Source organism: Cavia porcellus, unplaced genomic scaffold, assembly GCF_034190915.1.
Source record: "Cavia porcellus strain 051 isolate PalLab524CR breed Dunkin Hartley unplaced genomic scaffold, mCavPor4.1 scaffold_4, whole genome shotgun sequence".
NCBI lineage: Eukaryota > Metazoa > Chordata > Mammalia > Rodentia > Caviidae > Cavia > Cavia porcellus.
Window position 1 is genome coordinate 41582861 of NW_026947487.1, and position 12496 is coordinate 41595356.

The 12496-nt window shown below is 37.5% G+C and overlaps 1 protein-coding gene across 1 annotated transcript in view; it reads left to right on the forward strand.

Moving 5' to 3' along the window:
* The window catches only part of Dnajc3 (DnaJ heat shock protein family (Hsp40) member C3), a 49795-nt gene that overhangs the window by 13388 nt on the left and 23911 nt on the right, over nucleotides 1–12496 (forward strand). The window contains exons 2-5 of the mRNA XM_003477608.5: nucleotides 1747–1857; nucleotides 5800–5924; nucleotides 6708–6782; nucleotides 10908–11060. Coding sequence (XP_003477656.2) covers nucleotides 1747–1857; nucleotides 5800–5924; nucleotides 6708–6782; nucleotides 10908–11060 — 464 coding nt within the window. The remainder of the gene's footprint in view (nucleotides 1–1746; nucleotides 1858–5799; nucleotides 5925–6707; nucleotides 6783–10907; nucleotides 11061–12496) is intronic.

Genomic DNA, 12496 nt, shown 5'->3' on the forward strand with positions numbered 1-12496 from the left:
CAGAACAGGGTGGTGAAGGCATTTTAGTTCTTCAAGATGAGGGAAGTCAATAGTGGCTGCCATAGTGCCTCTCGTTCTCTTCAAAATAGCGGTCCATATCTTTACATATGTTGAAATTAAAAGAAAACCAACTATCACTCTGGACAGAGAATAATAGTATTGCTAGACTTTATATCATGACGCTATAGAATTAGCACTGGTTATCTTAGTGTCTCTTTTTCTTCAGAATATCTGTTCATTACATTGTGCGTTATATAATCTATTCTCGTAAACTGTTTAGAAGTTTACGAGACTTCGTGAATCTCTACATGTATACCTATCCAAAAAAGAGAGTTTAATAGACTTCTTAAGCTATGTTGGGAGAGTAGCTAAAGATGTGAACAGAATGCCAAAGAATATAGGGCTGAAAGTCCCCAAAAAGGGCCAGTTTAAAAGAGGGTTCCTGATACAAGGGGTTCAAACCCCCATTCAGGCTGGATAAAGTACAATTGCAGCCTGAAGTTGCTCATGGTAGAGAAGTTTACTGCGTTCCTGGGCCCAGAGCCTGGTCTACAGCAGCTGGACAGCCAGGAAACAGCCATCTGGCATGGCTGAGAAGGTTGGCTGGCTTGTGTATGGGGTAGTCAGGCACTGCTGTGGATTATGCCTTTGTTGGGAGGAGGTGCTGGGTGGCTGAGGGACATATTCCTAGGGCACAGCACCATTGGGTGTCCCAAGATACACACCGTAGAGTAGGAGCCAGGCAAAGATAAAATGCCTCAAACAGAACCAGGAGGTCGCTTTCCTTCCTGCACTTCTCTCTGTGCCCTTTACTGACAAATCGTAACATGCTTAAAATGCTGCTCCATGATTGCTTTATGGATGTCAAAGGAAGAATTCAGGGTTGGAGTCGTATCATTGATAATTGGCAAGTCATAGCATGTTATTCTACTCTGAATGGGTCAGTAGCTTCCTTTTTCACTGAGTCAAATGAAAGCTCTTCATAATCAGGCCCTTTTACTTCTTTGGCTTCATACCACTCACTGTGGTCTGCTGGTTCTGCTGTGGTGATCCAGGCTTCCTTGCTGGTCCTGGAATATATCTGCACACTCCGGATTTAAGGCCCTTGCACTAGCCGGTCCTTTGCCTAGGGAAGCTTTTTTCCTAGCTGCCTCCAAGTGAGTCCCTCACTGTAGTCTTGCTGAGATGTCCGCTTCTTAGGAGGGCCTGTGCGTGACTGCTTTGTTTACCGTGACCTCCCTCTCGGCCTCACCCTCACAGTCCACAGCTCTGTCCACAGTACTTGTCACCTGAGGTACTGCGGAATTTACTTACTACATCTGTCCCACTTGTCATCATATCAGGTACTTGCAAGGGACAAGAAGCAGGTTTGTTTTTAACTCTTATCCCAAATACCTAGAACAGTTCCTAGCACATTGTAGGTGTTCAGTAAATACTAAATATTATAGCAAACAATATAATGTTTACTAAGAGTTTAACAAAGCAATTCTAATTTTACTGTTCAAAGTATTTCTACTGCTACTGTGTTAGGCAATTTTGGAATGGTTTATTATTTTGACTGGTTAGGTTGGTATATTTTGCGGCTTTTACACTGTATTACTGTTTGTGTTTGTTACTTTCTTTTCAGCTTCTGTGACCTTTTCCACTTACAGAGATGATTAAGCCAGATAACTATCTTAACTTGATGTTTTTTAGAATGAAATCACGGTTCATGGAGAGCTAAATGATTTTTTAAACTGTTTTTAGGTGCTGAATGTGGAATAAATGCAGACGTTGAGAAACATCTTGAATTGGGCAAGAAATTACTTGCAGCTGGACAGCTAGCTGACGCTTTATCTCAGTTTCATGCTGCAGTAGGTTAGTATCATAACCAGACACTAAAGGGGTGTTTTCTGAATACTACATCATGGTTGTTTTTTAAAGTAACATTTTAAATAAGCATAATTTCATGTTAAATACTGTAATAATAAAGTGCAATTTTTTAATGCATATATACTTGACATAAGAGGTAACCAAGGCTTCCTATAATATTTGCTAAGACAAAGTCATGATTTTGACAAAACTTCTCAGTGTATTATGTAGTTTTCTACCTCTTCCTTCTCCTCCTTTTTTTTTTTTTTTGTACTGATAATTGAACTCAGGACCTCACGTTTGCCAGCTGGGTGATGCACCACTAAACTATATTGCCGGCCCACAGTTTTCTACCTTCTTAAGTGGATTTCACTGAGTGCAGTTTGATGTTATTGATAACTTGGGTCAACATATAGTAATTGCATTGATGTCCTTAAAAGATCCTGTGAGTCACTGCCTCTTTAGTATTGGTCATGTTCCAGCTGCCTTTTATGCTGTTCCTTCTTTTAGCTTATTTATGTGTGTGTAGTATCAGATATCATAATAGCTTTTAATGTGTCAGGACTGCTGGGTGTGGTGGTACATGCCTGTCATTTCAGCACTTGGGAGGCTGAGCCAGGAGGATTGCTGTAAGTTTGAGGCCAGTCTGGGCTAAAAAATGAGTTCAAGGCCAACCTGAACTGTATAGTAAAGCCCTGTCTCAAAAACAGAATAAAACAAAACAAAACAGGACTGAAAAGTGAGATGAAATAACTAACCATGGTAGATATTTAGAAAACTCTTAAGGAGTTTTCTTACAAGTCACTATATAAACTTTTATAGAGATTTTTCAATATTGATTTTCTTCAAAGTTGTGTTTTAATTTACTCATATATTTCATTTTGATTTGAGATGGTTGACAATGTCCAGTCAACAACTTGACAGGTCAAGAAGATAGTGCTCTCAGGAGAATTATCATCTTATTGTTAAAAGTTTCTATGAGAACAAAAAAAGGTACATTTTAATTTGGCAGTATTTTTCTTTATGCTTCTTTTTAAAGTCAGATTTTTGTGGATTTTTAAAATTATTTATTTAAATAATAAAAAGAGGAAAAAAATAAAATTTAAAAAAACAAACAGTAAAAGGGTACAAATAATACAGAATTTCAAGGAAAAAATACAGTAAGATATCATTAGTTAATAGGTTAAATATTGTCATCTTTGAAATAGTTGTCCAAATTATAAAATTAAAGCATGTAAAGTGAACATTTCATACAATGAGATTGCAGACAGTGCCAATCAATGATCCAACAAAAGTTCAGTAATATGGATTTCTATCCTACACACTCAAACATGCATGCAGTTATATCCCTTAGACCACCTTCCTTTCCTCTCTTTTTAATAACAGTTACACTTTTTGGGTTTTTTTTATTCCCACAATTCTTATTATTTTTTTGGAGAGAATAACACCTAACGTGGCTAAATAAAACAGAGTCGGTTAGAGCAAAAGGATGGACATAGTACATGATGTAAAAATAGAATATCAGGTGATCTAAAATGATTACCATTGTGCCTCTTGCTATTTTTTTAAAAAGTTGCCTGTATCGTCAGGTGTAATGGAATTGATCAAAACAGTACAGAACAAGACCAATAAAACCTACACTGGAGACCTTACAGGATTTCAAAAGAAGATAATAATCAAACCATAATGGGCATCTTATGAATCTTATTGCCTTCAAAGTGATTGCCTATACCCTCAAACTTGATACTATCAAACAAAATAGAATATAGTAAAATCTGACAGAAAAAAATGGGGAGAGCAATACTGGGGATCATATCAGGTTAATAGGAAAACAAAAAAGTTACTATAATATATCCCGCTATTTTTAAATTTAGTTTTCCCTTAATTGAAAAAAAAATGTAAGAAAAAAAATAGATTAATTTTAGAAAAAGGGTGGGGTTGAGGAGATTTTTGTGGATTATTAACTAGCTTTCTGGAGTAATAAGAAAAATAGATTTTCATTTTGTCTTTTTCATTGATAATACTGTACTTGTTATGTAAGAAAATAAGTTGCCTATAGATTCTTAGTGGTGTTTACTGTGCCACTTTAAGGAATTTTTTGTGAAGATTAGGTAGGAATAATGACTATAAAGATTTTTTTGACACATGTAAAGAAATCTAGTTTTTTTTTAATCTCTGCTAAGACTTTTCTATAAATACATTTGATGTATTCATAGAGTTTTCTTAACAATGGAGTTTCCCTTTGGAAGTTTGCACTTGAATGATTAACTCATCTTGAGAGGTAGTAGTTGGCTTAACAATTTGTACAAGTTGTTTTTTGCTAAGGGCCATTTACTATAAGACCAGATCATTACTAAGTCTGTACTTTGTTTGTCTTCATTGTTGCAACTTGGTGATTTAAATTGTTTCTCATTTGCTGTCTAAAAAAAGACATGTCTTAAGACAAAATATTCCTACTTAAGGATGTTGACACAATGTTAAAGTACTTCACAATAACTACTTTCAGTTCACCACTGCAATATAAGACTTTTTAAGATGTTTCTTCCCAGAATAACCAGCAAAATATTACTTTCCGAAAAATGTAAACAGTAAAGCTGTGTCATGGTAACTTACTTGTAAAATTCGATGAAAGGAGGGTTCAAAATGAAATACTTCTAGTGCATTCCAGAGTTGAACACCAGTGTCATTTTCATGATTTAGCAAGTAGTGATTCTCAGTGGGGTTATGTGGCATAACTTCTGAGGAAGGCTGGTGTAGTTTGAGAACTGTTACCATTTTAGTTTACATAAAACAGATTGTTCATAATAAGCTACTAATAAGCATTCTTTTTAAAAGAACTTCACACTGAGTTCAAATAAACTGCCAAATTTTGCAAACGTCAGTACTGATTTCATGTGAGAAAATGATCTGACTGTTTGAGGCCATTTGTTATTTTCTTTCTTTTTAAAATTTGAGGCAGGGTCCTGTTATGTAGTTTAGGCTGGCCTTCAACTCACTGTGTAACCCAGGCTGGCCTCTAACTCATTGCAGTTTTCTTGCCCCAGCCTTCCTGAGTGCTGAGATTACAGGCATGTGCTTTCCTTCTTTTAATGTTAACTTCTCTACCCCCTGTCTCTAGTCTCCTTGTTGGATTTTGTTGTCCCTGTAGTATGTATCTTTATTACTTCACTGCCACTTTAGGTAACATTTGTGGGAATCAGAGATTGCACCAGTGGTCAGAGTTGATAATTTTCTAAAATCTTATGAATAAATGCAGGCCACCTTTTTTTTTTTTTTGTGGTGCTGGTGATTTGAACCTAGAGACTTGAGCTATATCACTAGCCCTTTCATTCTTTCTCTCTCTTAACTTTGAGAGTGGGTAACAGGAATTCCGGGTGTAGCTTACTGTAGCTGGCTGAGAATCCACTTTCTTAATCTATATTTCACTTAAGAAAATCTCAGGAAAGACAAGGACTAAATTACATACTTAACAAAAATTATGAGTTGACTTGAGTATGGTGACACACACCTTCACAGGTGAGGGTCGCGACACCTCCCAGCATCCCGGGAGGTTGAGGCAGGAGGATGGAAGGGATAAGCCCACCCTGGGCACCTTAGCCAGTTAGTGAAACTATCTCAAAAAATAAATAAAATGAGCAGGGGATATATATCACTCATTGTGAAAGTTCTGACTGCAAGGAAAAAATTATTAATTATTAGTTGAATGTAATTAATGTTCTTGCTGAGCAACGTACTTTGTGTGTGTGAAGTATATGTAAAAATATATGAAACATATTTATATATATTTTGGCATTGGTGATTGAATCCAGTGCCATCCCCATTGCTTTCATGACTCCTTTTTGGTGAAGAAATTCTTTTCTTAATAGAATTCTGGATACTAAAACTCACCAGGTGTTTTGGATTTTTTGAATCAGTTAGAGGGCTAATATGTATTACTTCAATTTTCAGATGGTGACCCTGAAAACTATATTGCATACTATCGGAGAGCTACTGTCTTTTTAGCTATGGGCAAATCCAAAGCAGCACTTCCTGATTTAACTAAAGTGATTGAATTGAAGATGGATTTCACTGCAGTAAGTTTACTTAAGCTTTGTTTAAAAGGAAGCTTGGAAGAGGTAATTTATTGCTTAACTGAGGGTCTGCATGTTTCACCGAGCTGTAATACGTCAAAGCTACTGTGATGCAGTGGACAGGGAACAAGAGGATTCCAGGTACCTGGAATTCATGGGCATTACGGTATGTAACTGTAGTCCCAGCCCTTGGGAGGCTGAAGGAGAAGACTGTATGAGTTTGAAATTAGAGGCCACCTGAGCAACACAGTGAACTCACAGAACTAAACCAAACCAAGCAAATCAAAGCTGACAAAGCCTCTAGAATTAGCAGTTTTTGTGAGAGAGGATGAGATAGTATGCTAGCTGATTTTTCAGAGGTTGGCTTTGTGGTTTAGGAAGATAAATCTGTGTGAAGGATGACTGGCAGGGTAAGACATTAAGGTGATATAAATTAAGAGGTCAACAAGCTGGAAGAATGAAGAGAAAATAGCTCAGCCAATCAGTGGCTTTTTGGTGTGGATGCCCTGCTGAATTAGTGGAGCCAGTGCACAAGTTTCAGGGCTGGGGAAACATGTAGTTTAGTTCAGGACCCTCCAGGCGGCCGGACTGCGTGAGGGCTGTAACAGGTGTGCAGCCAGTGGGTGGCACTCAGAGGCAGCGTAGATAGAACCATTGAGCAGTCAAAACTGATTTGGTAATTTATGTGTTAAAGGAAAAAGAAATATTAATTTTATTAGTTTTATTCCTTGTCATTAAAGAAAATTTAGAAATATATACTTAGCACAATTCCCTCTTTTTTTCTAGGCAAGATTACAGAGAGGTCATTTATTACTCAAACAAGGAAAACTTGATGAAGCAGAAGATGATTTTAAGAAAGTGGTAAGTTCAGTTTGTAATTGTAAGATAGCTCTAAGATGCTATCTTGAGAGAAGATATTGGACCTATCTTTTTCTTTCTATTAAGTCATTTAATAGTAATTTTATGGTTGAAAATTGTCTTGTATATAAGAAACAGAGCTTGTGATTTAATATTTGGTGACTGACATTGAAGAATTCCACTAATTGTTGGAAGGTAAATTGTACACAATTGATATATAATCCTGAGTTTATATAGTTCACTTACTCTGTTTTGTCCTAAATTGGAATCTGGAAATATCAGGTGAGCTATTCTTGAAGTCCTTTAAATTGCTTGAGAGACTTTCATTTGACTTGAGGAATCTTGAAACATTCTTAAAGGGAATTTTCCAGCCATCCAAAGTTTGGCTTTGTTAGGGGAGTATGTAGATTAGTCCCTTTGAAAGGGGTGGAGTGTATGCCAAAATGGATTCTGGGGGAAACAGCTAAACACTTTATTCTTGCCCTCATTTGGCTTTAAATTTTCATTTTTGTTTAACATGAATTTGTTTCTGGAGTACTATAGAAAGGGCATATAATCTGTTATTTCTTGTTTGGATTTTTGTAGTTTATTGAACTGCTTATTCTGATAATAATTATGAAAACTAAAATGTGTAACACTATCATGGCTCTTGTCATAATACTCAGTTATCTGCAGGTAATTAAAAAACATTAGACTTAATTGTATTGAATCAGCAGCTATTTATAAGTCCCAATAAATTATCTACTATTTTATGCTTTACTGCCCTCTGCTCCTGTTGGGAAGAGGCTTGCTAAACACAGTTTCTGAATTCACAGCTGGGGCAGCAGGTGATCGGGTGGTGGAGGGGTTAGTGCTGCAGTAACCTTTCTCTGGCCGTGCCTTTTGTTCAGAGCTGTGTAAATGTGTATATATAACATGGATATGTAGAAGAATGATAGAACATGAGAAAGTGTTTTTTTTCTCTTGCAAATGCTTAAATCTGTTGCTTAGAGGTTCTCCTAATCCTTACAAAAGAGCAGCCTTACAGAAATAGCACAATAGTTAAAGGTAAACTTTTAGCACAGATTAATCTGCACTAGGTGTTGATTATAACTTTTTAGAAAACTGAGAGTTTTCCAATTCAGGAACTCATGCTTCTCTATTTATTTTGGTGGTTTTATTTTTATTTATTTCATAAGCAGTTTGTATTTCACAGCATACAGCTCCTGTATTTTTGTTTGTTTGTTTGTAATTTGTGACAGAGTTTCACTATATAGTTGAGGCTGGCATTGAACTTGCTCTGTAGCCCAGACTGGCCTTGAACTTGCAGCAGTCTCTATGCCTCAGTCTCCCAAGTGCTATAATTATAGGCATGCATCACCATGCCCAGCTGTTCTGTGTATTTTTTTATATTTATTCTAAGTGTTTCTTTTCTTTCCCTTTTTTCAATCAGATTTTATTGGTACATTTTCGATATACATAATGATCATATTCATCTTAGAGAATTTGCACCTGTACATATATAACTTTTTCTTTTTTCCCCCATTTCTCTTCCTTTCTTTCCTCCCCTTCACACTTGTAAGAGCTTTGCTTCCATTTTACCTTTTCTCATTTCTTTTACTTTTCTCTTTGCCTTTTTTCTTTTGAAGTGATTTATAAATGGTGCTTTTAAAATTCCAGTTATTTCATGGAAGAATTTTTGTGGCTATTTCATCAGTAAAGTACTTAATTTATACTTATTTCTTTTTATTCTTACTTTTAAAACTTTTTTTTCTTGGAGTATCGGGGATCAACTTCACGATCTTGTGCTTGCTGGGCAGGTGCTTCTGCCACTGAGTCAGATCCCCAGCCTATTTTTAAAATATATATATATGATGTTGATTTATAGTACTAGACATACTAAGGAATAAAGTTTTTCAAAGGTTGACCCTAACTGCATATTTTTATGTCTGTTTGATAGAATATTTCCCCTTTTGTAAAGTTAACAGATGGTTTTGAAGAAAAAAATGCTTTCAACCAGGAGAGAAGGACTTTGGATTTTTAGATTAGTTTTTGCCATATTCTGGATGTGCCTGGAATGGTGCTAAGTGGTTTGCTTGGATTGTTTCTTAGTCGTAGTTCCCTCTCTGGGGAGTGGTGTAGTGGTAGTCACCGTATGCAGGAGAGGACGTTGAGGCTTAGGATGGCTTAGTAATCTGCAGTGTCCTGTTTTCCTCAGTGGGACGAAATACCTGACCATACCCATATATATAAATAATATGTCCTTAAAGGAGAAAAGGTTTATTTTGGTTTTAGCCCACATTCACTGGCAGCAACATCATGGTGGAGGGGCACAGCACAGGAAAGCTGCTTACCTCCTGGTGGCCAGAAGCAGAGGGAGGACATGGACAGGGAAGAGGGTACACCCTTCCACTAGTGGCGCAGCAGGTTGGCTCACCCACTTTCTCCAGCTGGGCCCTGCCTCCTAAGAGCCCCTTTAGCCATGAGCTAGCTCATCAGTAGATTAGTCAGTGGAAGAGGCTGGTATCCTCAATACACAGAACTCTGGGGATACTTCATGTTCCATCCGTAACATCTCATAGGTTTTAGATTCCACAACTTGCACTGTTAAACACTGTGTGCTTTCTACTCTTTGTGATAATTAGTAACTGTTCACTCCCATCCTTTTGAAGACTTCCCTGTGGAATGAGGGCACAGATTTCAAACATGTATTTTAGACAAGGCAGAACAGCTGCTGCTATTTGTGTAAAAGTGAGAAAACACATATTTGCTTGAAGATGGGTAAAATAACTCTGGAAATGTATGTAGGAAACTAGTAACATTGGTTACCTTTTGGGAGGAAAAGTATTCCAAATAACCATATTACTTATTCAGAAAATACTATATTTTATACATGTTGTATATGTGACCTTGGAAAATTCTTGTCTTCTGAGGACTTCCTTTTTCTCACTTGAAGTATAGAGGTTTGGTAGCTGACATATGATACGTTGTTACCATAAAAAATGAATGATTTCTGGGTCTTATTTGAAAGGATCAGTTTTGTCAAGATTGTATTTTTATCTTCACTAATTAAAGAATTCTTACACTTTAATTTTTGGATATTTGTCAATTCAGTGTTACTTAGTCATTTGGTTATTTTGTATGCCTACAGTTAAACAAGCTGTTTTTATTGTTTAAGATCATTTACTAGCCTAAAGAAATACTACAAAAAATTTCACATACTCATGTATTTCTACATGTAACCAGTAGTTATGTTTTATAAAATAGTGAGATTTTGTTTTGAGTAAGTATTGCTTCAGGTCCATACAGGCTGCCCTACTCCTAAGCAGGATCTGCAGCTATGTAGTTTATCTTGGAGCTGTCAGTGGCTCTTGGTCCAGTGAGTGTATTTGATGGTGTGGCGGTTCCGTGAGGGTGGAGTACATGTCCTTTGCTGGGTAGACATGTAGGTAGTACAGCATGGCGGATGGAGAAAGCTAGTCTCTGCACTAAGATGAGACCTTATTAGACAGATATTATAGAGTAAGTGCTGTGATTAGGTCTTCTGGAAATATACATGAAAATCATCTAGATTTAGCTTGGATCTGGGGATCTGGAGTCAAGAAGGACTTTCCTAAAACAGGTTATCTGCTTGCAATTTTAATCTTTTTAAATGGTTGCATTAGTGTTAGCAAGGTGAGTAGGTATACCATTCAGAGCAGTGTTGAGGAGCTTGTGTAAAAGTAGGCAAGAGAGAGCCAGGCATTTCAGAAGTAATCCCTCCAGGGAGACTGAAGTAATCCCTGTGCCTCTGTTGCCTCTGTTCATGATCACTTCTGTTTACACACAGTTCAGGTCACACACACAAGCGTTCGAATATGAATGCAGCATTCTTCCCCAGAATTGTGGAATGACTTAAGTTCCCACTGTGGTACCTCATGACTACTGAGAAATTACTTGTATGGCAGATGACCCACCTTTGGCAGATTAAAGCAGCGCACTGCTGTTACCTCTGTTTCTGGTGTTAGGAATTTGGGCGTGGCACAGCTGGGTGTTCTGCACCGGGGTCTCCTCCACACTGTTGGGAATGGTCAGATCTATGTGTGTCTTGTGGATATGGAATTTGAGATTACAAACTCTGCTTAATTTAATTTGTCATTATTTTTATAGCTCAAATCTAATCCAAGTGAAAATGAAGAAAATGAAGCCCAGTCTCAGCTTACAAAGTCTGATGAAATGCAGCGTTTGCGTTCACAAGCACTTGATGCTTTTGAAAGTGTAGATTATACTGCTGCAATAAGCTTCCTTGATAAGATTTTAGAGGTAAGTTTCTTAGATACTGGGGCCGACAAGCCTGACATGTACAGCTCTTTACTATAAACATGTTGATGTACTTTGATATGCTCTCTGACCACAAAATACCTAGATGGGACAAAATCAGATTGATAGTTGAGCTTTCAGCTCTTTAGTGACTCTGTTTCTGTAGAAAAAATTTGCAACTAAAACTTTCAGTGAATGGGATGTGAGAGTGAGAGTCACTTTTTTTTGTTGTTTGTTTTTTTGGTACCGGGGATTGAACTCACGACCTCACGCTTGCCAGGCAGGTGCTTATGCCACTGAGCTAAATCCCCTAGTCACATATTTTTATGCATTGCTTGTTTTGCTGTTTTGGTTTGATGTTGTATTTTCTGGGGAAGACAACTTTAGAGGTAAGATAATAAGTTAAAAGATGAAAGTTGGTTGATGCAAAAGGAAAAATAATGTTGGAAAGAGAAGTATTTATAATGAAAGGTTTCTTGGAAAGGGTGCAGGTAGGATTGATAGGCTCCAGAGGTTTTAGAGGGCAATGTAAGTTTAGATCGGATCTCTTTGCCTCAGGAGGATTTAATGACAGATGGTTTGAGAATGAAATCGCAATTCATATTTAATTCCCATTTTCATAGCCTAAGACACCCAGTTTCATTGTGTCTTGGAAGTAAATGTGTGTATAAAATGGGCATTTATTTGATAATGTTATGGACGAAATCATGTGACTTGGCCCTTGCCTGGTTGTTTTGAGTCCTTTATTAAGCAGGAGGGCACCTAATTTTCCACATACTGCACTCCCATTGAGTATGGGAATAAGAAGCTTGTTATTGTTACTATTAAAATTGTATTGGGGGAACCTTTTATCTCTTGCTGTTCTGTTGCCTACAGGGTCTTGGGAAGGGGGTGATGTGTGTGTGGCAGTGAAATTGTACCCCAAAAAAGCTGCTATTTTCAGTTTTTTTGAGTCCTGGGTCGAAGTTGTCTGACTTCTGTGTGCAGTGGGGAGGTTTGTGAATGTGCTCAGTGGTCCCTGAGGGGCAGCCCTGTGCCCTCCTGCACTCAGTCAGCCCAGCCCCTTCCCAGAATGACAGGGGGGCTGGGTCTGGCTGGGCGGCGGGGCAGCATGAGCCTGGTGTGGCCCAGTTTTCCCTCTCTTACCCTCCAAGCTCTGAACTTTGGTCTAGTTAACCCATATCTAATTAACCCATATCTAATTAACTCATATCAGACTTTATCTTCCACCCTCGCCTCAGAGCAGCTGCTTTTCTTGAGCACCAAGTTGGAGGAATTCACTCTCATTTGTGTTCCCTTTCGTCTGTAAGGAATTCTTCCCCTTTTTTGAAAAACGATTTAATTTCAAAGAGATGACATTGTATAAGCGAGAATTTCACTTAGTTATCAGTAGAATAAAATAATTTGCTAATTTAGAATCAGATTTTTTTTTACTAGAA